The following is a 27,810-nucleotide window of genomic DNA, read 5'->3' as shown; positions in this document are numbered from 1 at the left end:
TGAGTCTGGGGGGAATGAGAGGCTTGACGGTGCATTTTTTAATCCTGTCAGTTATAATTGCAGTGGTTCTCATCAATGGATGTTGAAGAGTGCTGCTTCCCTAAGTCATCAAGGCTGGCATCTTGGAGTTGTTGGATCCATGAACCCACTGCAGGATGTTATTTCCCATGCATAAAATCACTTTGTGTCATTTGTTCTGTTCATGCCTAACAAGGTGTAGGTAGAACAGAGATACTCTGGGCGGGCTTATTTGAGCCATATCATTGTTATATTTCTAACTTGCATTTGAAAGCAATGAGTGACTTCAGTGCCTGGTCTTGGAACTATTGCCCACTTTTATCTAGGCATTTGTAGGTAGACTGACTGAATCTTACCTTATTTAGAGCTGGATGCATGACTTGCTTCATCAGATTATTTAACTAGTAGGATACCCTACTTAACCATAGGGAGGGAAGTGTTATGAGAATAGCAGGGCCCAAACGAGTATGTACAAATGGCTGGGCCGGGGGCAGAAACTTTACCAGTTAGCAGTGTGACTCCTTGTGAAAGGAGTCTCTAAGAAATCCACCCGCCACGCACAGTGCCACCCAGCCCCTCTCTGAACTGACTGTAGAGAGGATGGTGGGAAATCAGGAAAATGGGCCCGGTCTGGATCTAACTTTTTTAGTTCATGTGGAACTTATGCACAGTATTACCAACTGTTTAAACAAAACTGCTAGGAAAGAAGTGATCTGAGGGGTTTTTGGGTGTATTTTTAAGATACAGCCTAATGTCTTTAAACTTCAGCTGCTTCCCAGGTAGGCTTTGACTACAGTTTCTTTGGCCCCAGGTGACTGTACACATCCTCTTGCTGAGGAAGGCTGCCAGGCCTGGCTGTGAGTGTGGTGACTGCTGTGCACTTTTGTGCCCCCGGTCCCCTCCCCAGCTCCATGTGGAGCCCCTGTAGCTGTGGAGGTGAAGGTCTGGTGTGAGGTAGTGCTGTGCTGGGCTTGGGGTAGCACAGCTGTGAGTGGCCACAGAAGAGGAGTTCTTGGTAACTTGTTACAGGTGTTCTTGACAGAGAGGAGGATGAAGTAGGAGAGGAGAAAGCACATCTGTGTGATGTAGGGAATGATATTAAAGGGTTGGTCTGCAAAGCAGCTTTCACAGCTGGTTAGGCCACTCTTGCTCTGTGGCTGATGAGACCAGGTTCTGTTTCAATCCCCAGGCCAGAATGGCCTTCTAAGCTGGTTTATTTCTTGGAGTGTATTGAGATGAGGTCTTTAAATTTTCTTTTCATTGTTACCTAAGCTATTTAAATATATTTCCAGACCATTTTTCACTTTTTTTTCTGTCTTGAGAATGTTAACCTTATGCTTTTCTTTCTGATGGAAGCTGCTGTTGTCAGCAAAAGATACAGGAGTAGCTGGTGTCTATCCACAGGCAGGACAAAGTACCATTGGAACATAATATAACTGTAATTATTTGAGATGCCTGCAGTGAAGTCCACCTAAAGTCTTACAGGTCTTCTGTGATAAAATTAGCTGTTTTGGCCATAAGTATTATATATTATGGCTTCCCACAGCTATTCCCAGTGCATAATTCTGTAGTGAATGCTTTTTCTCTTCTTTATCACTGCAAAAATATGGTGAGATGACAACTGTGTTCCCTGGTATAGGCAGGGAGAGGTATTCTCTGGAAATGGAAGAGTGTGGAAAGTAAAAGATGAGACACACATGATGCTGGAGTTCTCAGAAAAGCTGTTCATTTACTGCCACGTGGGTCAACACATAGACACTTCTTTTTCACAGTGTACTTACCTACTCTTTACAGATTCTGGTTAATAAACTTTGCTCCCATGTGGTGCCCAGCCGCTCTGCACTAAACTTGGATGTTGCTTGGATGTTGGTGGAATTTTCCATCTTTGTTTGCTTCTTAAAAATGCCTATTATTTGAGGAGCTGACTAGCCTAATTAAAACAAAACAAAAAAAAACACACCTAAAGGGTTGTGGCTGTCAGGGGCTTTTCTGGAGAAAAGGAACATATAAATGCTCTGTCAGGGGTTAAATGCAAATTTTTCCTGGGTAAATTAAGGTCTGATTTAAAATGAAACCTAAAAAATAAAGCTTGCAACATGTAGTTTAATAATTTATGGAGTTAGTCTTGACTTTTGGTCAAATGTGTTTGTTACTTAAGTAGCTTTGCTGCCAACTAAATACATCAGTGCTGCAGAGAGGACATAGTTGAGGTTTTTGAGGTGGTTTTGATGCCAAAATGCCAACCCTAGATGACATTTTAGAGCATGTTGGAGAATTTGACAGGTTCCAGAAGCAAACCTTTTTTGTCCTAAGTTTGCTTTCTGCTGCCTTCACCCCAGTGTATGTGGGTGTTGTCTTCTTTGGGTTCATCCCTGAGCACCGCTGCTACAGTCCTGGGGTAGCTGAGCTGAGCCAGCGGTGTGGCTGGAGTCTGGAGGAGCAGCTGAATCACACAGTTCCTGAGTGGGATGGCCATGGGTCCAGTTACAACAGCCGCTGCAGGAGGTACGAGGCGGACTGGAATGCAACGGGTGTCAGCTGCACTGACCCTCTTGGCAGCCTGGTGGGCAATGGGAGCACTGTTCCCCTCGCTCCCTGCCTCGACGGCTGGGTCTACGACTCCCCAGGGAGCTCCCTCGTGACTGAGGTAAAGACAAATATGCCCCGTTTACCTTGTCCCCTCTGTTACAGGCAAGCTGAGGGTTGTGGGAAGGGGTCCGTGTAGCCTTGGCTGTGTTAAAATATCGCCTGCTTACCTGGAGAAGGGATTGTCTCTCGCTGTGAACTTGCACCAGGGGCTTTGCAAGTCATCTGGTCTCTGTCCTTGCTCTGAAGTGTTGCCTTGGCTGCTCAGCTTGAGAGCAAAGCAAATTTCAGCAAATAAATCCCCAGGTAGATAAAGTCCAGTTCTGAATGAAACTTCTGTCACATGAGAGGTCCAATTGGTGGAGATGTGTAAACAGTGCAGCTTGCAGTGCTGCAAACAAAACTGGGCAATGCAAAGGTCTTAATTTCTTCCCCCCACGTCACCCCCCCCCTTTTTTTTTTTTTTAATGAATAAAGTCTTTCAAAGTTTGTTTCAAATATGAATGAATGGTAGTCGAGGGGTGGGCAGGGGTGCAGGAAGGTAATGGCTTCCCACAGTTAAACAGCTTAAGTGAGGAATAAACTGCAGAAAAGCTGATGACTATTTTGTGTTCTCAGAAGGGGTGTGAATAAACTGAAAATGGTACTTAAGCTACTTGCTGTTCTTTAGCAGTTTAGGTGCTTTAACTTTAAAAATAAACCAGTAACTGGGATGACAAGCTTGATTTCATAATAGAAAGTTCCAGCAAATTTTTAGGGATCATCGAGGTCAGGATTCTTTCCTTTATATGTGTAACACAAATAGAGGAGCAGATAAATTCTGTGCTCTTTCAACTTTAGAATTTACAGTTTTGTGAGAGTTTGGAAGTAGATATAAGGTGGTGTACTGTAAGTGTATTTCTTTCAGCAAGATATGGGCTGTATGATATTAAAGCGAGGAAGTGAGGCACCTCAAATGAAGGGTGACCCAGGCTGCCTGCACAGCACCAGCTCAGCAGGCACATCTTGCTGCAAAAGGCTTTACCAGGTCCATATGACCCCACCATCATCTCATGAGATTGTTGGAAGCTAAAAACTTGCAGGCTGTATGGGTTCATGCAGTCACGCTCTCACATCAGTAGTCTTCCCTTTCCTGCTGAAGCAGGTAAAAGGCTAGGCCCATGGGCCACTTCTTTCATGGTATAACCAGACATGTCACATGCCTGTGTGGGCATTTCATCAATGAGTTTCTGGTTGTGACTGTTCCCATGAAATCTCTCAGGCTCTGTTAAGTTGTTCTATTGCTCTGACAGCTAAGCAAGGGAAAGGGTAGTGCAGTGTAAGACATGTTACTTTGGCCAAAGGAAAAATTTGCATATGGAAGAATATTCTCATGGAAAGCCCCACAGAGCATCAAGAGAAGTATCTGGTTTTATGTTCAGGTGCATAGATTCAATTAAACCTAGTTACCAGCAGGATGAGAAGGGATCCTCAGTCATATTAAGAGAGGGTTTTGAAGTAACTTAGTAGCTTTTTAGTAGGTTTTATGTATATCTACAAGTAAGAATGACAGGTCAGACCAGATGGCCAATATATGTGGATACCCAGGCAGTATAAAGCTTGGTCCTGGATACAAAATACCTGCTTTCCAGATGCATACAAAAAACTGTTTGAAAAGCCCAGTGTGATCATCAGACCCATGATGGTTTGATCAACAAAGGCCAACACAAGTTAGGGTGGCAATTTTGACAAGGTAATAGCTCGCCTATGTTCTTTCCAGCAAAGAGATGAGATGTGAATTTGAAATACCAGTAAACCGCTCAAGGGCTTGTTCCAGTTTTTAATGTTGGATACTTGGCACACAGAAATCCTACTAACTTAACTGACAAAACAGGCGTTGACTCAGAAACAAGTTTAAATCTTTAAATGAAGTGAAGGAGACTTGTGGATGTGAGCCAGCTCCTCATTTCACTCTTTTGCCTCTGACTGTGGTTGCTCCTTTAGTTTGACCTGGTGTGTGAGGATTCCTGGAAGTTGGACCTCTTTCAGTCTTCTGTTAATGCTGGATTTTTTATTGGCTCCATAAACATTGGCTACATCGCAGACAGGTATGTGTGGGCTGACAGTAAAACCCTCTGACCTCCCTTATTGGTATTCAGCAGCCAAACTTAGATAAAGGTTGTGCAACTGATATACTCTCTGCTCTTCTCAAAATAAGGCCAGCCACCTGAATGTTTAGTCACAGTATGAGGAGAAATACCCTGCTTCTTAGGTTATACTTGGTGGTTGGCACAGATCTGCTCAGCGAGTCCTGCAAAGCCTGCAAGGACTATTTCAATACCGTATACCCCAGACTTCCTACTGTGCCACATCAGAACCCTGGGTGTTGACCAAAGCCAGGAATTCCTGTTTGGGAGTTCCCACTTGATCTGTTACACTCTGTGTGGCTACAGCTTGGGAACATCTTGCTTCCTTTTGAGAAACTTAGAAATTGTTTGCACAGAGATTGCCAGATGGGTGCAACAGCACTCACTGTGAAAAAGCAGAAATCTCTTTAGCTCCCTGTTCAGAGCAAGCAGTCAAACTCCCTAGCTCAGGCACCTGATGTTAAAGAGGAACAACTGTCAGTATCTGAAGGCCCATTTCCCTCCTTGTTTCCCCTCTTGCCTAGGACTGTTAAAATAGCAGGCTCCCAGTTGCTCCAGCTGTGAAATGCAGCCCCCTCACAAGGAGATCCCTACATACTAGAGTTTTGAAGATTAAGATTGTGATATATAAACCCTTTATAAATCTAGTGCATGTGGTAATATCAGAGTCATAATATCAACTTATTTTTCACCCCCAATATAATATTTGTAAATATGGGACTATTCTTTCTTTTCTGAAAGTTTTTGTGGAATTGCAGAGCAACTGTCACAGGAACTTTTCGTAGATTAGAAAAATAGATAAGTGAGTAATGAGCAAAGAATAAAAGCATGTTTCTATCCCTCGTATAGCAAAATTGGATCCCCCCCACCCCAAACCTCTTACTACTTTAAAATGCCTGTGCTTTCATTACTAGCGGTTTGCTTCATGTGTATTATTTTCCAATCCAGGTTTGGCCGTAAATTTTGCCTCTTAACCACAATTTTTGCAAACGTTGTCTGTGGAATCCTTCTGGTCTTTGTGCCCACCTACCTGTGGATAGTCATCATTCGGTTCATGCAAGGGCTGGTCAGCAAGGGCTGCTGGACTGCAGGCTACATCCTAGGTGAGTTCAGGATCTTCTCCCAGGCATAAGACTATCTGCAGAAGATAAAGGAGAAAGCTCAATCCAAAATACCTGAACAAAAACCATTTAAAAAATTCCTCCCATGGTGTTTTATCTCAAGGAGTTTTCTCCCTCTTTGACTTCTCGGGATATTTTCAAGCACTGTCATTAGAGAGAAACAATCGTAGCTTTCAAAGCTCAGTCAACTGGTGGTATATGAGGGCTGTTACCTTGAGACAGGCTTTTCCTCCCCTGTGGCACAGCTCACCTTTGCAGATCTGGGCACCTGGGCTCCTCTTCCTCCCATCACGCTCTGACTGGGGAAGGTGATGGCCCCAGGCAGACTGCATCTGCTCCACACAGGATGATGACAGAGGAGACAAGAAGAGGGTGGGGAAAATTTGAGGCATTTTTATGGCACAACGAGCATTAAAGGCCAAACAGAGGCTTTGCAGCCTAAAAATAACTGAAGAACAGCTTGTACTTGCTGAGAAAGACAAAGTGTTTGTGTATCTGTGTATCCACTTGTCTGAATGGAGGCTAAGCCGTGAGAGGTGCCAACCTCTGTGGATGCCTCTCCCAGTGCCCTGCACTAATTGTGTCTGGCGGTGAAGCACCACTGTGCGGCCAGGTTGGATTTGGGGCCATCTCAGGACCATTTTCTGGTGCAGGGTAGAGAGCTCCATGTGACTTCTCTAATTTCTCTGGAATGGAGTTCAATCTCTTCTATAAAATAGCCAACACCAGGCAATCACTCAAGCAGCAGATTAAATATTTTCAATGCTGACCTTATCTGGGCTAGGACATCAGGTGGCTCTACCAAATAGCTCTGAGTGATGCAGTTCACTGTGATAGTGGTAAAAACTTAAATGTCAATGCCCTAGGCCTCCATTAAGTCTTTTGGTGGGGACATCTTACTTGTGCAGTTTATAATATAGTGTCTGATATAAATAAAATTAAAGCACCTATCTCACAGTGCAGACTATCTTCTGCTAAGACGTGATTGCTCCTTCCAGTGCATTTCTAGATGCTTACTTAAATCTAGATGCTCTTAAATCTTTTCTTGGCACAAGTGAAATCCTTATCATCTCTTCTGGGGAACTTTATGCCATTTCAGAGCACAAAGTCCCTTTCAGGACAATGACTTACCCTATCCTGACATTTTCCCTCAGTTATATCTTGTTAATTCTGGATTCTCTTGAAACTCTCCCATAAAAAAGATATCACCCAGAATCAGCCCCAAAGCCCCCTTAGACTTGTATCCTTTCCCAAAGGGCAGCCGATACTGAATGCCCAGGGAAGGGTACAAGGGCAGAACAACCTTGTTATCCTGCTTTCCTGGGGCACTTGTCTACACTTCAGTTGCCTTTGGCTCAGTCCTACTGAGCCTGAGGAGATATCTTTATGCATTATTTGGCCTAGCAGTATTAACTACTCTGTAATTCCAAAACCCAGCGCTTCCTTTAGCTGCTAAATAACTGCTGTTATTTTTCTAATCAGTTTCCTTTCTTGAAATCATACAACTGCACACAAAATATTGAGTGCACTTGTGCCTGCCTGCTGGGATAGTTACTTTTAACTCCGTATATCAACAAGACGGAGTTGGGTCTATGTTGTGATGTGGAGTTGCAAAGTGCAGATGAATTGTGATGCCATCCTGACCAAGGAGCTCTGTGCCATCCTGTGATAAAGGCTTTTCTTGCATGCTTGGATTGAGATGCAGGCTGAAAGATGGCACTTTGGAAACAAAGTATTCTGCTTTGTTATTGGGTTGGAGACATTGTGTATGTTGGCATGAGATTTTACAATGAAATCCATCTGTGCACTTTGATGAATGCTTGATTTACTCAAAGATCTCCATGACAGAGGACAGTACTGAATGTCTTATGCCAGTATAAGACCAGGAGCAGCGTCTTCTTCTCTGCTGAAGTTTGGGTGACAGAAAAGCAAACCTTCCTGTATAAGCATGAGGGGGTTTTGTCCAGAGACATACTGGGAAGCCCATGATTACCAAGATGGTTTCTTCAAGGTGTTAATATGGCATTGGTCTTCCAGTGTCCCCACATAGCAAGTTACTCCTGCTCTGAGTGGTTGTGGCATTCACCTGTCTTTGTGTGTGTTTGCAGTGACAGAAGTTGTCGGTCCAGAGTACCGGAGGACGGTGGGCATCCTCTACCAGACGGCCTTCTCCGTTGGCCTCCTGGTCTTTGATGCCATCGCTTATGCCATCCCTCACTGGCGGTGGCTGCAGCTCACTGTCACCCTGCCGACCTGCTTCTTCCTTCTCTACTACTGGTAAATGGGCTTGTGTTCTACCTCTGCCCACAACCCAAAAAAACAGCTTCTCCTGCTTCCTGAGGCTTGATACTGAAAGACACTTGGTATTCCTTTTTGGTTGTGCACACCTCTTGGTGAAAAGAAGAGGTTCACAGCAAAAAGGAGAGGGAAATATAGGACCCCTCAGCAACTGAGATCTTATTGAATCTTAGACTGTGCACCTCACCTGACCTGTGTTTAAAAGACAGATCAATTTGAAAAATACTAGGGGAAAACTGAATTAATATGATTTATTATTTTCTTTAAGCATTTCATAAAGGAAAAAAAGTGCCTTGGCATAATTTAGTGGACTTTACACTGAAAATATGGTTGAGATATTGTCTGATGCTAACATAACTGTAATGTGTTGTTAACATATTATTTTAAGGAAAAAAAAATTGCAGTTTTTTGTGGTCCAACAAAAAAAAAAGCACGTGGGCTTACCTTAATTTTTATTTCTCCCCTCGCTTTTTAATTGATGTTTTTTGGTTTGAGTGCTTTAGATTTTAGAAATTGTCTGGATGTGTCTAGAGGTTAGGAATAGTAGAAAAAAAAGTTTTGCCTTCTACCATATTTTTGAATTGGTGAGCCAGTTCTAGCTTCTTTACTACTTCTTAACCTGTAATGCCAGGCTCCTAAGAGGAGCCATTTGTGGTTTGTGGTGCATGGGATGGCTAAGATGATAGCACTACTCTCACTCAAAGCCCTTCCCTGATTTATCCTTAATAAACTCTTCTTTGATTAAAGCCGCTACCTCAACTGCTTCTCTTCTAATCTCAGCTGCGGGATATACTACTTTTCCTGACTGGGGAAGTGGGAAGTAACAAACAAAACCCACCCACATAAACAAAAAAGCCATCTGCCTCTATTCAATCAAAGCACTCTCTCCAAAGTCTCCATACATGGAAGCACTATGTGGGCTTTATGTTTTGGTATATGTCATTCACTTGTATTGTAGGTGCCTCCCAGAGTCTCCCAGGTGGCTGATATCTCAAGGAAAAAATGACAAAGCTATGAAAATTGTCAGTGATATGGCTAAAAAAAATCAGAAAAAGATGCCTTCCCATTTTGAGGTGAGCTCAGGGTTTGCTTGTGCATGTAAATAAGCATCACCTTCCATCAGTTCCTCCCAGCAGAAACCTAACGTCCTATGTACTGGCTCTTCCATAGGATATTAAATTTGAGGAGGAAGACTGCGGAAAGCAGAAACCTTCACTAATTGACCTTGTCAGGACACCACAGATGAGAAAAAATACACTCATTTTGATGTACAACTGGTAAGAATATAATGTGGGAGAGCTGTTTTTGAAGCTCTGGTTTGGAAAACTCCTTCAGGACACTGATCTCTGTTCTCTGACTGACTAACAAATCCAGGATTTTCTTCTCTGCCCAGGTTCACAAGTTCTGTCCTCTACCAGGGGCTCATCATGCACATGGGAATAGCTGGTGGGAACATGTATCTGGATTTCCTCTATTCTGCACTTGTTGAGTTCCCAGCTGCCTTCATCATCCTTGTCACTATTGACCGTGTTGGGCGACGCTACCCCTGGGCTGTGTCAAACCTGGTGGCTGGGGCCGCCTGCCTTGTCACAGCCCTGATCCCTGAGGGTAAGTCACCTGAATGAAACCTTGGGGGGGCTTTCCACCCTGTCATCCAGGTCCTCCATGCTGCTTAGTGAGGGTCCCTGTGCTCATGCAGTGCTAACTGTTTCCATTCCCTCACTTATGCAGGTGAAACAAGGTCTCTGAAAAACACCAAGTGACATGGGATCAGAGGTCCCCCAAAATAACACTGTTGTATTAATAGACACCTGCTAAATGACTGGGATACTTTTAAATGTGTTGAATGCATTTCCTCTGCAGATATACATTGGTTAAAAGTGATTACTGCTTGCATCGGGAGAATGGGAATTACAATGGCTTTTGAAATGGTTTGCTTTGTAAACACTGAACTGTATCCAACATACATCAGGTAGGTTCATCCTCCCCTCGGTTGGCATTTGGCCTGGAAACAGTTGAGGGTGATGTGTATGTTGTGTTTTATGATAAGTTATCCTCAAGTGTGTCAGAGCTACACAAGTACTGTTGATAGATGAAACACAATTAAAGTGCTTTAAAAAGGTACCTTAATAAAGAGAACAAATGTACTTTTAGACAGGGGAAAACACATGACTGAAATAAAGGGAAAAGTGGAGAAAACCAGGGTGGGTGAGGGATCTGAAATCTCACACAGTGCTTAGATTTGTCCTGTGTAAGGCTCAGAGTTGTGATCCATCCCCTTCCAACTGAAGTACTCTGATGCTAACATGATCCCTTTGCTACTGAACCAGGAATCTCGGGGTGATGGTTTGCTCCTCCTTGTGTGATGTTGGTGGAGTCATCGTCCCATTCATTGTCTACAGACTGGTGGAAGTCTGGCATGATCTGCCACTGATTGTCTTCAGTAAGTGCCACCTTACCTCCTTGCTGGCCTCTCCCAGGGTGCAGCAGTGGGACCCGAGTTTAAAAGGAGGGAAAAGCCACTGAGTCAGCTGCTGTAAGTTCAGCAGAAGCTCCTTGCTGTCTGTAAAGCCATAGCTTTCAGTTTATGACAACCTGGAGCTTGTTTATGCATTCATATCTCCTTTGCCCTTATTATTTCTCCTTGCATTTTAAAGGAAGTCAGAGGTGAATACAGGTTCAACAGGTGGCAAAGACCTGAGAAAAAAATTGAGATTAATATTTGATGGATTCAAAGCTGATGAATTACTGCACTTCTGTGAGATATATTGTCTCAGTCCAGGAGTCAAACTCTAGAATTTCACATAACTAAAGAATTGCCTATTCAATGGAATACAAGTATGGCTGTTATGCTTCACCTATTCCTACAGTCTGTTAACTCGCTATTGTCCAGCTATTTGGAAAGAGGCTGGTAAATAAATGCAAGATAAGTCCTTGCAGACTAGTGACCTGAACTCTCAGTTCAGGGTCTGCAACACTTTTCCGAGTCTTTAGATCAGCACATTATTTATGGAAAAATGTATTGAATAAAAATATGCAGTTTTTAACAGGGCACCTAGAAGGTGCTTAGTAGATTTAAAATATATATGCCAAATATGTACAAACTGGGTAAAAGAAATTATCAGTGGAGAAGTTAATCACATTGTTTAGGAGATAATACGTTCTGTATGTATTTTCTAATCTTATGTGAATAGCATAGAAATAGAATATGTTTTCTGGCATACTCCTGCAATGGAAACGGTTCTTTCCACTATAAATCCTTCCTCTAAAGACAGAAGGTTTGTCTGTCCAGTCTGAAGTGTCCTAGTTTGGTGCATAACTCACAAGAGAACTTGTCTTTTTGCTGTCTCTATATGGCAGCCACATACTCCAGAGGTGGCATGGCAGTTTTGCATATAGAGGCTTGAGGTGCACATCTTGTATGAAGAAGATAAGAAAATGCCATTGACAAGTCCTTTTTGTCAGGCTGTAGTTGGTATATGCTTACAAGCTCTTTGTGTCTTGTTTGATTTGAAGCTGTTCTTGGTTTGATTGCGGGTGGATTGGTGTTGCTTTTGCCTGAAACTAAAGGAAGAGTTTTGCCTGAGACTGTGGAGGATGTTGAAAACTTTCACAGGTGAGCCATGAAGATGAACTCTTACCAGCTTTCACTTGAAATTGGGCAGAACCTCTGTCCAGAGGCCCTTGGGGAAGCCCAGGGGTTACCTGGCTGCCTTCTTTGTTTCCAAGAAGTTGATAGTTAATTTCAAGACTCTCACGGGACAGACTTTGGACTCCTTTTACCACATGTTCACCTAGGCATCTGAAAAAAAGTACCCCAAGCCTTTACTGTCTTGCGAATAAAACTGCACTAGTCTCTCAAATGTGGTGCAACAATAAACATTGTGTTTAAAGAAACCTTAATAGCAGAATAAAAAAAGGACAGTCTCTATAGCAGCTTCACATGTGGTGTGTGAAGCACCTGCATCTACTAAGAAGCCAGAACAAACCTAGAAGAATAGATAATTTTCTTGGGGCCAAGGCAGAGCAGGTGAAGAACTTGAAGTTAGGTGCTCACTAAACACCTTAATTCCTGGCTGATGTTCATGTCTTGTTATTCTTGCAGGCAAAGTACTCCAAAGGCCAAAAAAATCTATCTCCATGTCAAAACAGCAGAACATGACTGAAGAAGGTGCAACTCTTGCTGGGTAGTCTGCTTTAGGGCAGTAGCATGGAAAGGTAAATTGGAATAAATAGTCTCTGAAAAGTCTTTTCTCTGCCTCTTTTATTTTATTTTTTTTTAAATTTTTTTTAAATTTTTTTTTTATTTCTCTGCATATTCTTTATTTACAATGTTTAGGGTTTTCTGAGGGGATTGTCCCTATTGCTGCATAGTTGCTTCCCTCTCTATACACAAAGATAAATATATTTTATAGCTGGGAAATCTTTTACCAGCTCTGTGGACATCAACATGGGGAGAGATCTTAACTTGGGAATGGTGGGATCCATCCCTCAGTGAAGTCTGCCTTTGTTTTTTCTTACAAAGGGGCAGCATAATATAACAGAGACTTATGTCTGTTGGTGAATCAAGGTAACTACAAACCTAGTTCACTCATGTTACAACTTGAAATAGATTTGCACAGACTTAAAAAAAAAATTATTTTATTTTCTCCTATTTAATTGGCTATTCACAGGGATGGATAAGATGGGCATGGGGCAACTCCAGAGTGTGAAGAGGAGTGCATAGGTGAAAGACTCATAATATTTCATAAGGTAATAGCCTTATAAGTGTGCCCTACAGGGGCATTCCTTTGGAGTGAGCTGGGTTCAGGCCTGGGGACCTGCAGGACCCTGACCAGGGGTCCTGTGTCTCAGGGAACATCAGGGACAGCACTGGGTCTGCCAGGAAACACCCAGCAGCTTTCACAAATTTCGTAGTCCATCCCAGTGAGCAAATATAACAGACTTGTCGTTGCAAAGCAAAATAAGCATAATGGTCCCGTGATTCCCCTTTGCTGTTTGTGTTGCTGGTCCCTGTCACTGCTGGGGAACACTGGTTTTCAATAAGGATACTGTGAGCAGGGAACAAGACACCTCTACCCTTAGTCACCTGCAGGGACAAAGCTCCCATCTGAGCAAAGCATGCTGAACTCTAGCAGGCAGGGTGAAATTCTGCCAGGATTGCCTCCCAGTGTGGCAGTATGGTGACCTTGCCCTTGCTTTCAATTGACCTGAGCCTCAGTTAATGTTCAGTGTTGCTGTGAGGGCCTCAGAGGCAGGAAAGCATGTTGTCCAGTGAGGCAGAGCCATGACAAGGTTGCCCTGAGAAGCGTAGGAATGACAGGAATGATCAGGAATGACATGACTTTGGCCCAGGCAGTTGCAAAACTAGTGTTTGCTTCAGGGTCAGAGGGGAACAAGCTTGTCCTGAGAGGCGCAAGAGGGACAGTGCCGCGGTCCGAAGAGGGGATGGGACACAAGGAAGGGTGCAGGTAGAATCCTCTATTCACGGGTGCACACGGTCTTTTGTCAGCTCGGGAGGGGAAAGGGCCAGAACATAGGGCGGAGCATGAGACAGACAAGCAGGGGGACAAACCAGGATAGGGACATGGGCAAAAGGGGTGGAGCAGGGTAAGCAGGAAGCAGGCAAACTCATGGCAAGCCTGGGCACGTCCAGGCTGTGCACTGTGTAGTGTGAATACAATGAAACCACATAATAACAGTAAAGCCCATATAGTAACTGTAAGGTCCATATAATAAAGTCCTGCCAATTGCTGTATGCTTTTCTCTGTGCCTGGAACTGTTCCCGTCCTGAATCTTGCTCCTTCACAGGACAGTGGGGATGTAATTCTGTGTCTTACAGAGCTAGTTTCCTGCTGTGGTTGCAGAGATGTCTCTGCTCTGCAATAAAATAAATCTGTCAGAACAGCTGACTTACAGTTCATTGATGCAAAACCTGTTGAAAACTCTGCAGAAAGAAAATGGAGGAGGCAGTAACAAGTCAAGCAAAGCAAATACTGAGATGAATAAATGAGTAACTACAAAAGCTGACTCTTGAGACCCCTTACCCCATTGCATGGGTTTTATTTCCATGAGCACTGCTACTGCCACAGTAGGAGCTACAACTGTGGCTGTGGTGTGCCTTTGCTTTGCAGTCACTTACAAGTGATAATGGCATTTGCTTCTTGGTGGCACCTTAATGAGCACAAGAGCAAATGTGCTTCATTCATTTCCTTACTGGTGACCTTTGTCTATTTATCGATTGCTTCCTGGACTTGAAGTCTAAGAGATATGTAAAATCAGGTCCAGCTGCACATGGTTGCTCTCAAAATGTGGAGTGGCTTTGTGTTTTGAGTGGGTGGTAGGAGTACATCTTTTCCAGGGCATGAGACAAGCTCACTTCCTGCCTCAGATAAAACAGTTTGCCAGCTTCCCTTCCTCTTAATAGCAGCTGAAGTTTGTCTGTTCCTAGGGCTGCTGGAGCATAACCAGCTCACTGGCAGGGCTGTCTCTGGAGCTTGGTAAGGAGCACTTCCCAAGGAAGGGCCTACCACCATCTGACTCTGACAACCCAAGGAGCATGCAAACAGGGCAGTGTCCAGGTTAATGAAAGTGGGACTGGCCCTTTAAAAAGACCCTGTCCCTCACCTAAGTACTTAAACCTGGACTTTACAAGAGCTGTGCCTAAAGAGAACATAAAATCTCCATGTTTCTGAGTACCCTCGAGCCCTTACTAACTGGGTTTTGGAAAGAATTGCTGTTTTACAAAGTTTCTGGCATTCTTTGTGGCATCATCTGATGGGCAGATGATCTTGTGGCCAGAGGCAGCCCTTTCTAAGCACTGTTCTTGTCCTTTGCTGTCACTGTCAGCACCTAAATCCAAATGCCAACATGCAAGTATAGCTGTTATTTGGACACTTCAGTGCTCCAATCCCATCCCTACTCTATGGCACTGTGTCATCCTACATCCTATTAGTGTTCTAAAATATTAAGGAATTGGGCCTTTTCTCACAACTAGAACTGATCAGGATACAAACTCAAATCCCAGGAATATATACAAGTTGATGAATATGATGTTAATCGCATGTTAAGTGCTTCCTAAGGGCTGTGGAGAGGACCCTTCAACCTTCAAAAGAACTACAGAACTGATTTTCCAGCATGTTATTGAGGGAGATCTACTTTAAAAGCCATATCCCTTTTTTTTTGGCTCATCTTTCCCCCCTGCTTCAGTCCTTATTCCTTACAGCTGTTTGGGAGTTTGGCCATGCAAATAACCAAACTCAGGGCATTAAGAAAATGTCAATATGCTTTAATATGCAAGGCACAGTGTCCTGTTATTGTTCATGCTGCTCCCCAGGGTGTCCATGATGGGGCTTCCTCTGCCTACCCCATCACTGATCCCTAACGATGATGTAGTTGTATGCAGCCCCCCCCCACGTCCTGAGGCTTTACTGCCTCCAGCTCCTCATCGCCTTCCTTTTCATTTTCCAGCTTGCCTAATATCCAGTCAAATTCTGGAATGCCAAATCTTAAAAGCTAGCCTGGGCTTAAAAAGTCTTTATTTTTGTACTTATTTCTCCAGAAGAAGAGGAGCAACCTAGGAGGGAAAAGGGGCTTCTATATCCTCTGGGCTCCTGAAGTGGACAGTGCTTGCTGCTGGGTAGCAGGAGCTGCCTCACAAAGCTGATCTGCTGGGCATCAGGAGCCACAGAGCGACCGACGGCACCAGGATTTTTAGGAATGTAGAGGAAATGATGACAGTAAATCAGCTACTGCCTACGTGCTTACTTTCATGTAGAATCACGTGGAGCTTGGAACAGGTGATTTGGGCTCATGACTTAATTCCTGCTCACTATAGAAATGAGCTATGAGTGAGCAGCCCAAAGGGATTTTTAGTTTTATAAGAAGTAGAAGAAAGTGTTCCCTCATGAATTTCCCACTCATGACATATGAGTTGCTGCTGCCAGATGCCCCGGGACACAAGAAGCATTAATGTGTTCAGAAGGCAAATAGAAAAATTTGCAGGACAGTCTGTGAGGGAGTGAAGCAGAAATGTGAGCAGACAAACGTCTGGCTTGGGAAGTCCCCAAGCCTCAGAGTGTTGGCACCTGGGGGAGTGCAACAGCGCCAAGATCACCAGAGTAGGACGGCTCATCCCCTGCACGTGGGGCTGAGGGCTGGGCTTGTTGTGGCTGCTCTCCTGGCCCCCTTCTGCCTCCCTGCCCCAACAAAGGCAGAACCAGGGTAAAATGGGCCATTACTTGGGGGCAACTTTGGAAGTCAGAATGTGGAGATAAATAATTTTTTCTTCTCTCTTGCCTGTGGAATGAAAGGGGAAAAGGCAGGTAATGCACCTGGTGCCTAACAGTGTGATCCATTGAATAATCCGTATGCTTACATTCATTGAAAACTAGGTTTAACTGATATCTCATCACTGGCAATTGTTCAAATGAGGTTAGATTATTTTGAAGAGCAGCAGAATAAGGAGTAAATTGGAGACTTTCTGTGGCCTTGTTGCAGCAGTGCTGCTGTCTGGAAATCATATCACAATGGTACCTTTAGTAAGTTTGACTCTGGCATTTCCTACTGTAAAATCCTATTGTAGGTGGTTTCTAAAGTCACATCTGTGCATGTGGTTGCATGTATGATTTTCCTAATGTTTCCTAGAGGCAAACTCTCCCTGCTCTACCCTGTGCTATGTTGCCATCTTTTTCTGGCCAGGCTAGGTCCTTTTTTTCCCACACCCAAGTTTCTACCAGGACAAGTATCTTTTGGCTTCACATGAGCTTCGGTAAATTCAAGTGACTCTTTCAGTATCTGTGGAGCTCTACCCTCACCCTGGGAGGTACTCCAGGAGGTGCAAGTTATGCCAGAAGTCAAAAGCACTGAAATCACAGGACATTCACCTGCATTGCTCCACAAATTTAAAACCACATCTCAGACAGGCTTTTTCCCTGTCAAGTGGGAGCATCTCTGGGGGCATCAGCAGTCCTCTCACTAATCAGTGCTTTTCAGATGGCCCATGAAACCACCTTCCCTGCCTTCTCTTAATGTCTGGCTCACATGTAAGGTCTTTGCGGATTGTGGTCAGATCATACAAGAGAGCCCAGAGCCTGATATTACTATCAGGGATGGGTCACACACCAACTATCCACTGTGTGCAACAAAACCCCTTAGATCCCCAGAGATGTATAAAAAATGGGGCTTTTTTTAGCAGAGTTTCTCTGTCCTGAAGTTAATGCCATACTTGTGCAGATTTTCAGCATCTTCAATAGTTTCAGGTAGAGCCTTTCCCTTCATTTCAGGTAGAAGCAAAACTAAGCCACTATCTATTAGAACAATCACAGCTGCAAGCACAGAACAAGGATCACAAAGGCAATGCAATGGTCATGCCCATGTTTAAGTCCAAGTCGCTAATTAATTCTCATTAAGACATGTGTGCCCTAATGATAGAATAAGGACTCCTCGAAGTGGTAATAACACTTTTCATCTACATGATTCTTATTTTTCAGTTTAATTGCTGATATTTCTGAGGTACGTCTCTGTGGCGTATTATTATAATACGTAAATAAGTTACACGGACTCGACTAGTTTCTTGGGGGGTGCACAGCCAAATCCGTTTATTCAATTCAAACAACACCTTTCATCATCAGTTCAAAGTAACACATGACTCTCTTGACCAACCACCAAGAGCATCTCACTGCCCATGTGCGTGGGAGTACTTAGTAACTACATTTCCCAGGGTGTTGTTCGGCACCTTTCCTGAAACCCGACTCCTACATCTCCCCCACTCTAAATATTTAAGGCGACTCACGAAAACAGTGCAACAGCAACAGTGCATTTTAAACTTTGTAAACCTCCTTTAACAATTACCACTCCATCACCTTGGTCTTTCAACAAACTTACTTATTTGAACCTTTACCTGTAATCTTTGAGACTTGCTTGACATAAATTTGTACTTTCATTTCTTAAGGGTTTGTGTGTATTTGGGATAAATAACAACTTTATTAACCTGAGGGTTTTTGCATAACCGGGTAAAACATTGACTCTCACTTTCTCCAAGGGCCTGTATGTAATTGGTAACCAGGAGAAATTCAACTCCATTTCTAGAAAAGGGCCCTTAGAGAACCAGTGTTGTGATGTAAGTGTAATTTGTTCAAGGCACATGAAGCATCTCCGTTCACACACATACATGTTCACACAGCTTCTCTCATTCATGCAGAAGTGGCCACTTCATTCATACTCACCCATTCATACTTAGAATTTTTATTATGTCCCTATTTTTTAACTACACATTTTAGATTTATAAGTGGTTATTGGTTGCATGTTTTTCAATCTGTCACTTCTGGTAGTCATATCTGGCAACTGTACCTGTTTTGAAAATTTGAAAATGAATTAATATGAAGAATATAAGTCTTAACAAACCTATATCACATCTTACCTGCTGTCTTCCCCCCCCCCTTTTTTTTTGTTATAGAAAACAAATAGTTAATAAACTCAAAGATATACACACAAGTTATCATCACAATATGTTAACATAACTTAAAACTTAGCATCTTCTGTAAACAATTAGACTAAGTCATCATCACAATAACACAGTATATAAACCAAATTATTATTATAATATGTTAACATAGCTCAAAACTTAGCATCCTTTGCAAGTAACCAGTTTAAGTTGTCTGTGATTTCTAGAATGTAGTTAATTTTCAGCTTTTGTCCATCTATTTCTGTTAGCTGCTTTTTGCTTTTAATAACAAACTTAACAAACATGTTAATAACAATTTAAACAGGTGGCTAGTGTGGAAGAAACAGATGTAGAGGTTAGGCAAATATGCAGTTTCTCTGTAGCTTTTTGTTCAAGAATGGTCAGTTTTGAAGTAAAACAATGTAAGTCATTTTATGCTTTTAACTGTCCTTTAGTTCAAAGTTGAAGGTTGAGGTGACTTTTTAGCTGAAGCTTGAAGCAAAAGCAAAAAGTCATTTTATGCTTTTATCGTCCTTTTACCTCAAGGTCGAAGGCTGTGTGTAACTCCATGTTTTGCATGTTTTAACGCTGTAAGGGCAGAAGGAATCAAATATTTGTTTATCATTCTCAGTCTTCACATGAAATCTTGTATAAGTCTTTATATAAATTATCAGGGAATCCTTTCACTTGCTGAAACAATTAGAAAACAATCTATAAACATTTTGAACATTATCTTAATAACAAAATCAAACCCTTTATCATGTTGCCACTTGCAAACACAAAGGCAAGCATTCAGTAGTTCCCATCATTCGTAGATATCACAGGAATCAGAAAAGTTTTCTTCATTCTCACTGAAAGCAGTTTGTCTTGTGTGCTCTAGCAGGTGTCCAGTGTTTTGGTTTTGCGGAGACAAACTCAAAAGGCAATTTTAAACGTTTTAGACAACAAAGAAGATTTTCCTTCCCCCTCTCCTCGAGACAGGGGCAAAACCCCAAGAAAATTCACCTTCTGTGGCAATAACGTGAATACATTAATTAACAAGGCATGGAGATGCTTAAGAACCTTTTAAATACGTTATTTGAACTGAATTGTCTCAACAGCTGCTTCTATTGAGGTGCATTTTAAGAGCTTAACAACTTTCACTACCTTAACAAGCTTAACAATTTAAGCAGAGTCACTGGAGAACTAATGAAACTTAGAAACAAAACCTTAAAGTTTCAGTGTTCTTACCAAAAGTTTCAAGAAACACTTTGGGGTTTTACATACAAAGTTTTTATGTAACATTTTGTGTGTTTGTTCTTGTACCCTCTGCGAACTCATAGTTGCATGGCACTGTTATGTCTGTAGTTTTAGTCTACTTATATTCCATAAAACGAAAGGAAAGACTTTTCGTTCAGTGACCCTTGAGTGTCACATTGCTTTGACACTATGGTCTTGGAGTGAACGCTTAACTGAACCAAAGACAAATGTCTGCCACCATGGTTGTTTGACATCATACATTCATGGCAGCAGCACTGTTGATGGCAGAAAGGACTTACTGCATCCAGATGGTATTTAAGTGTGTGTATGTGCCTATACATTTTTCCTTTTTAGAAACAGAAAGCACGTGGATTTTTGGATGAACCCCCTGATTTGTTCATTCGAATCCAAACTTTTGGCCAGATAAAAGTTGTGGACTTAATGAGGCATGCTCTTTGACCTAGTACCTGCAGACTTACAGTCTGATTTGATGCTATTTTGGAAATTTAGTTGATCCCATTTCTCAAGCCTCTCATTAGTAGGTATAAATGCTGATGGTGGGACATAAATTAGCTTTTCTGGTATTTGCCTTCATTGGATCACAATACTGACATGGGCCAGGTTAACAAGGAGTGTTTTCTGTTTTCCAGAACAGCAACCAAGAGATAGGGAGAGAATTCATTGTCAGAGGAGGTTTGCACAACTCACTGTCTGGGATGAATGCCGTAACCAGGCAAGCAGCCCCGGTCATCATGTTAGCCACAGCCCAGGTGTAGTGATGGCCAATGTGATCCAGCGTTAACATGTGAATGAAGGTGGCTGGGAACTCCGCAAGTGCAGAATAGAGGAAATCCAGATAAACGTTCCCAGCAACTATTCCCATGTACACGATGAGCCCCTGGTAGAGGACAGAGCTTGTGAACCTGGGCAGAGAAGAGGGTGCAAATGAAGCCAACCCCCTTGGGAGAGAGTTTATGCAAAGAATTGAGATTTGCAGCTGGTCAGGAGCAAAATAGGCTTAAGTCAACAATGATGGTTTAAGGGCACCAGATCACACACTTCCATTTGGTCTGCAAAAGCTTTCCCATCCTTACCAACTGTACATCAAAATGAATGTGTATTTTCTGATCTGAGGTGACCTGACCAGGTCTAGAAATGAAGGTTTCAACTTACCTTCATCTTCAGAGCTGAGATTCTGGGAGCATAAATCACAGGACAAGAGATTACAGTGGGTGGGGGAGAGGGTGGTGAGCATTATAATGAGTATTTTCCTGTAGATTGATGAGAGGATAAGAGTTTTCATTTTGCCAGTTAAGTAACTGAGGGCAAAATAACTTCTCTGGAGTGTTGTGGGGAAAGGAAGTATGAAGATTTATACAGGCAGTCTTTGTATCTCTCTTGTCATGTGTATGGCATGAAGCAGCGTTTAAAAAAATAATAAATAAGGCTGTTCTGAAATTTTAAGTAATGAGATTTGGCAAGTTTCCTCTTGATTGATGCTACTTAAAAGAAGAATTTTGTTACCTGCTGGATATTTTTGCAAGGCTCTTTTTCCCAAATATGCTCTGCAAAGGTCTCAAGCAGTCAAAGTAAAGAAAATTCACTTGCCTTTGCTTTAGGAAACTGCAGTGATTTTGACCACCAACCTGCTCCCTACTCTAAACCCAACACAATCCTAAAGTCATAGCATTATTTTGCTTAGGGCTCGCAGATGTGCAGCAAATGCAGTGCAGTCACCTGGAAAAAAAGAGGTAGCTTCTTCTTATTTCCCTTGGCAATGTGCTTAATAACTTCCATAGCTTTATCGTTTTGCTTTTGAGCTATTAGCCACCTGGGAGACTCAGGCAGATACCTGCAACACATACAAAGCATGACAGCTACAGAGAAGGAAAATGCACATTACTGGTACATGGAAAATGAAAATGGAAGTGAGTTGCTGAGGCTAGAATTCCAAAGTGTATTGAGGATCCATAGGCAATGCTGAACTCAGTGGTAGCTGTGGCTGCCAGTGATTGCACTCTGATTTGTGCTTCACTTGAATGACAAGGTAGCCTGAATCTAATTCTTTTTTTTTAAAATCTAAACCCAGTTTATTATAGTGTGGAAACATTAGTCTGAGATAAATTCTCTTGACATATTTTAGAAATAGCTAATAGCCTGTGGATATAAAAAAGAATAGCTGTAAACCTGATCCTTAGTTTCTTCCATATTAAAAATAACCTTTAAAAAAAAGATCAAACAAAAAACCCCTCCCAGTTCTGTTCCCTGATCTACTTATGGAATTTTCTAAGGAGAATTTTTACTCACATTAAAAAAAAAAAAGTGTGTTAATTGCATTAAAAATAATTATAATCAATTATTAAAAAAACTCCCTTCTGACAGTAGCTCAAGTACTATTCAAGAAATCATTATTATTTTTTGATGTGTATCAAGGACCCCAAACACAGAAACATTACAACGTGTTGAAGGTAGTCCCTTCCTCTTAGGTGACTCAGCGTAAACCTTTGGGCAGAGGAAAAACACCAGATCTCATTCAATATCATCTTGGAAATCCTACATGTAGAGCTATAGCCAATCCCTACGGAGAAACGTCAGCTCTCAGCTACAGTCCCCTGGTTTTATCGGTGTGGTGTGGCATTACTGGCAGCTGCAAGACCAGGCACTTACCAATAGTAGGGAAGGAAAAAAAATTGGGCAGCGTGACCGAAAGCTGGAGCCACCTCCAATGTGGAAGTGCATAAGCCGGGGTGTGAAGATGAGGAGTCCCAGGCTGAAGGCAAGCTGGTAAGTGATGCCCACTGCCCTGTGGTAGTCTGAGCCAACAAATTCTGCAACTGCAAAGACAAGTCATATGAGCAGAAATAGATTGGTTTGGAGAGCCAAGGGAACATAACTCTTGCCAACTGAGACCCCATGTAGCCCCCGTGCTCAGCTGTGCCCTTGTGTCATGGCACACTGGCCTGGGTTTGGATGGGAAAGCAGAGCTGGTCTTGGTCCCTGGTGTAAATCACAGGGCAAGTCCCGACTCTTACTCCTCCACCAGTCAGCTGGGGACTTCACCCCTGCCTTCCAGAGTGTCAGGCCCTCACCCAGCAACACAGGGTAAAGGTTGTTTTTCCTCAATGCACTTCTTCAATCTAAGAATCAAATGGCAAAATAAAACAGACAGTTGTCACTCTCTTGCCTCCATCTCCCTCCTCCCACACAGCTAGGGAGCCTCTCTACCCACCAAGCATGTGATGCAGGGCAGCAAAAATCCTTCTGGCACCAAGGCTGTAAAACACAAGTGTCACCTTTCACAGCACCACTGGCTGCCTTTCCCAGGAAGGTGCCATACATCTTCACAGTATTTTCAAGTTGTTCTTGTCTCTAGACCTTGCCCTTCATTTTGACGTGTGCTCTCCAGCTACGAACGTTCCCTAGTTTTCAGAGCTGCCTCTTAGTTATTCAATTTATATCTATGAGCTGGTGCAAGCTTGGGTCATAAGCACCTGCATTTAAGCAGAGAGGTGCAGTTTGGCAATGAATAGCACAGTGTCACTGTCTGCTCTTGTAATATACAGTGCTTTGAAAATCAGATGGCACCAGTGGGGGTCAGCCCTGCTGCTAAAGAGAGGGTTCCTGCCCAGAAGGTGTAATTGCAAACTGCCATAACTGAGGATGTAGCCTGTCAGTCAGCCCCCCTTGCTGACCAGTCCCTGTATCAGGCACAAGATCACTGTCCAGGTGTAGCTTGGTGTAAAGGCCATCAGAACTCCCCAAACCATGTTGATGAGGACTGTGACCAGAAGGCAGAGTTTGCAGCCAAACCTGCAGAGGGAAAGAAGAGAAGAACAAGGCTCAGCCCTGGTAGGATAGGGTTTGAAGAGGCTAGAGAGGGTCCCTGTCCCCCTCTTCTCTGTTCATTTTGAGTAGGACTCCATATCTGCTCTTCCTTTTGCGACATTTTCCATCTCAGTGGAAGCTCACAGGACTCACCTGTCTTGTCTTCAGGTCATTGCTTACATCTGGTTAATGATTTAGCTAATGAGTTCAAGAACGCTTTGATATGGCTCCTCAGCCCATGTTTCAAAGCTGTAATAGCTTTTTATGGGGATCTTGTTTGCTAACTGTGATCTTTACATATTTTATCAACCTTGGCTGAGTATTGAGCTCTTGAATAGAGTTTTGTACATCCCTGTTATTTGTCATTCCCTGTATCACTGTGACTCACTGATAGAAATAGGCAGTTTCCAAAAGAAACAAGCTTACTAGAACACTGGAAAGGCATTTGTTTTCTAGCTGGCAGAGATATATATTCAGTTAAAAGTATGAATTATGAAAGCCATTAAATTATTAAATATCCACTAACAAAAATAGCATGATAATAAATGCCAGCCAAAATAAATATCTCTTGTTCTCCACAGTAATATTAACTGATTTATGACCATCTGGATACAGTTAAAATTAATGTCAAACAAATTTATCGCAAAGATTAACAAATAGTTTTGGTGCATGAGGTATAATTTCATCTCGGACTCTGAGCTTGCATTGCAGTTTGTAGCTGTGAGAGAAAATAAAATCCCTTCACTTGTGAATGTGCAAATTCCCCAGGGCCATATAATGGAGCAGCACCATTGCATTTCCGTGGATTCCTGAGTCACAACTTTACAAGCAGGGCCTTAGAAACTACCATCCACCCCTTTGTAAGTGACACATAGACCTTTTGAATCAGGTTTTGACTGCATTAATTTTCTCTTCAAATCATGAATCTTGTTCAACAACATGCAGAAAGCAGATAACCAGAGGAAACAGTTAATCTCATACCTGGCTACATACTGCCTACCTGTCTGCTATGTAGCCAACACTTATGGAGCCAATAAAAACCACATCATTCACACATGACTGGAAGAGGTCCAGCTTCCAGGATTCCTCACACACCAGATTAAACTGCAAGGGCAACCACAGTTAGAAGCACAGGAACATTTCCCACAAAGCATGGCTCTTTGAGGAGGAAGGAAGCCAATGACACCAATGAGTAAACAGACTCCAGAAAAGAAATCTAAACTCTTAAACTGACATCTGCAATAGATCTTGTCCAGATTTTCTCAAACCTTGTGAAAAAGGTTACACCCTGAAAAATGATTGCATAATGACACATAAGGAGAGCAAGAAAGGGAGAGAAACTTCCAACAAACAAATAAATAAGTTCAGAAAAATCTTCTCATCCCCACCCATCTGCTTGAAATTTGGAGGACACTTGGAGCATTATTTCCTTCTCAGATGCCAAGGTCTGTCTCAAACCATGCATAACCTTGCTGCATAAAAGCAGTGCTTGCTGGGTGCGAGAAATGGAGGTGCTACTATGAGATCTGCTGGGGTGGAGCCACGAGATGCCTGTCTCACATCTCATTAGCACTGTCAAAAGTCGATTTTGGCTGACTTTTCTCTGCAGTAAATGAATACTTGGGAACCTGCTTTTGGTTTACAATTAAGAGGTTACCACTGTGCACCAAGTGAAGGGAGGAGGACAAACTGGTAATAGCTTCTCTACAGCTGGAAATATTCACCGAAGTGTGGTTAGACTTCAGCCCAGAAAGAAGCATGTATGTCTTTTTCTAACATAGACAAGTTTGCAGGGGCCATACCAAACAGCTCAGCTCTGTTTCCCTGGTGTGGAGAACAGCTGGAGTGCTTTTTTCTGCCCCAACCCATCCGTCCCAAGGGAAAATGAGGTGGACTTGCTTTGTAACAGTGACGATAGTGAAGCAAGGAAATATGACTACCCTGCCCAAAGAAGCTGTGAAGTATTCAACATTGCACTTTTTAAAGAACAAGTTACAGAAACATCTGTTAGGCATGGTTCAGATATAGCTAATACAGATTTGGGACTGGTAGAGAACTAGGAGAGATCTGTTTTGAGGTCCTTCCTATGCTTCAGGTCTCTACATGGCTTTTAGACTGTTGGTATTGGTTTGCACAGTTTTTCATATTTTAGGTTATCTAGTTTAGATACTGCAAGTTGAGAGAAAAGAACCCTGCTGTTGCTAAAGCATCCTCTGCTTCTTATTCATTTTAAGTGAGTATCTGTTTGGATTATCACACAAATGTGCAGTTTGGGCTATGGGGTGCTACCCTCAGTTTACTGATGGAAATAATGAATTATGAGAATAGCCATTGATTAAAGGCTTAATTGTTGAGAAGATGGCAGTGTTATGCTCCCAAAAAAAGCAATAATTTCCCATTATTTCTGTATATAAATCTTTGCTCCAAGTGCCTACCAAGTTCTGGTATTCACTACTTATTAGCAGTAAGACTCAGACTGTACACCAAAAGCAGTAAGACTCAGACTGTACACCAAAAGCAAACTTTACTAATCCAGCCTCTTCTAGCTTTAAGCTGTGCAGACAAGAGTGAATTTTCAGAACAAGCTATGTCTTACCTTGGTCACAAGAGAGCTCCCTGGGAAGTTGTAAACCCAGCCATCCCAGCAGGGACCAAGGGGAACAGTGCTCCCATTGCCCACCAGGCTGCTGGGGGGTTCCATGCAGCTGATGCCTGTTGCATTCCAGTCCACCTTGTACCTCCTGCAGCGGCTGTTGTAACTGGACCCATGGCCATCCCACTTGGGGACTGTGTGATTCAGCTGCTTCTCCAGACTCCAGCCACACCGCTGGCTCAGCTCAGCCACCCTGGGGCTGCGGCGATGGTGCTCAGGGATGAAACCCAGGAAAAAAATCCCCACGTAAATAAGAAAAAAGGAAGCAGAAAGCAGGCATAAAACAAAGAGGGTTTTTTTCTGGAAGAAGTCAAATTCTCCTACCTGCTCTAAAAAGACAGGTGTTACCAGTCTTAGGGAAATTGAGCGGTCCATCTCACCAATGTAAGGGCATGTGACTCTTGTCACTTGGAGGAGTGCATCCGTATGATGTCTTTAAGTGTGGTTTTTTCCACTTCACTGGGGACAAAGCAGGGAGTAAGCATGCAGGCAGTTCTGCTGATGTATCTGAGTGTATGTGAATGGAGGCAGCATGAGAGCTTGCCAGGATGACATCTGTACTGAAAAACTAAACTGGACTATGTATGGGATCAAGCATTGTCCCATATCCACACTTCTTAAACTTTGCCACCCTCCCTAGTACTGTTTTGCTTGATTGTTGCTAGCACCTCACAAAGTCCAGGCAGGTTTGGGGAAGTGATGCCAGGTAGACTGTTTCTGGTAGGCAGAAGAGAAAAGATCACCCTCATTTGGATATGGCACTTAGTGCCATGGTCTAGTAATCATGGCGGTGTTGGATCAAGGGTTGGACTTGATGATCTCAGAGGTCTTTTGCAACCCACTTGATTCTATGATTCTATGATTCTGTGACCAGGAATGGTGTATACAGATGTAAGCCATGCCAAGCCAGAGAAGCTCTGCTGGCAGAGGACATCTATGCCTCTGACAGAAGACCCATATTGCTCTGCAGTGGCAGGTTCATGAAACAGTGTCAGGTGTGACAGGTTTACTGGCTATAATCAGTAATCCCTTCAGTCTGCAGTAGTAAAGCATTACCATGCCTGCTTTAAAACACGTCAGCCTTCAAAAGCTGGGGTAAAGGTTCCTGTACTCTGACCTTCCTGAGCTTTAGATATAGGCTCAAAGGGTTGGGTGAAATTTGAACAAAGCAAAGCCCACCATACAGCTGTAAAAAAACCCCAAACCCCAAACAGATTAAAAGCATACTGATTATGGTAGTATATATAACTGCTAGCTACCAAACAATAGCCCCAATTCAAAGATCTGAAAGAATCTTCTCACAAAATCACTCCTGAAGGCTGAGAAACTGAGGCAGAGAGATCTAGCAGGCTAGCTTTTCGGAGATACTGGCTTTCAGATCTTTGAGAACTTAGGCTAAAACAATTTTCCATTCTGGTGCCTCCTGACATGTTATTCTTGCACAAGTAAGCATTTCTTCATTGATTTCCTTCTAGTGAACCATTCTTTCATCCTCGCCAT

General features: G+C 42.8%; 1 protein-coding gene across 2 annotated transcripts; it reads left to right on the top strand.

Moving 5' to 3' along the window:
- The first annotated feature begins 1,943 nt into the window (after nt 1-1,943).
- Nucleotides 1,944-12,398, top strand: SLC22A2 (solute carrier family 22 member 2). 2 transcript variants are annotated; one of them, XM_064648999.1, is made up of 11 exons: nt 1,944-2,665; nt 4,588-4,691; nt 5,679-5,833; nt 7,960-8,128; nt 9,108-9,222; nt 9,320-9,426; nt 9,543-9,757; nt 10,013-10,121; nt 10,480-10,592; nt 11,666-11,765; nt 12,255-12,398. In XM_064648999.1, the coding sequence occupies exons 1-11, from the start codon at nt 2,255-2,257 to the stop codon at nt 12,313-12,315; spliced, it is 1,659 nt and encodes a 552-aa protein (XP_064505069.1). In that variant the 5' UTR covers nt 1,944-2,254; the 3' UTR covers nt 12,316-12,398. The 2 variants fall into 2 exon arrangements, with proteins under 2 accessions (XP_064505069.1, XP_064505070.1); XM_064649000.1 differs by lacking the exons at nt 10,480-10,592; nt 11,666-11,765; nt 12,255-12,398 and having other exon boundaries at nt 9,881-10,088.
- The last annotated feature ends 15,412 nt before the right edge of the window (nt 12,399-27,810 follow it).

This window comes from Pseudopipra pipra, chromosome 3 (assembly GCF_036250125.1).
Source record: "Pseudopipra pipra isolate bDixPip1 chromosome 3, bDixPip1.hap1, whole genome shotgun sequence".
Lineage (NCBI taxonomy): Eukaryota > Metazoa > Chordata > Aves > Passeriformes > Pipridae > Pseudopipra > Pseudopipra pipra.
Note: the sequence above shows the minus strand (reverse complement) of the source record. Positions and strands in the feature narration are given on the sequence as shown.

Bases quoted from the DNA above. Each gene is read 5' to 3' on its own strand.
- SLC22A2 (XM_064648999.1), top strand. From the start codon at position 2,255: ATGCCAACCCTAGATGACATTTTAGAGCATGTTGGAGAATTTGACAGG. The intron at 8,129-9,107 runs GTAAATGGGCTT...CTTGTATTGTAG, and splicing joins TTCTTCCTTCTCTACTACTG to GTGCCTCCCAGAGTCTCCCA. The intron at 10,122-10,479 runs GTAGGTTCATCC...CTACTGAACCAG, and splicing joins CTGTATCCAACATACATCAG to GAATCTCGGGGTGATGGTTT.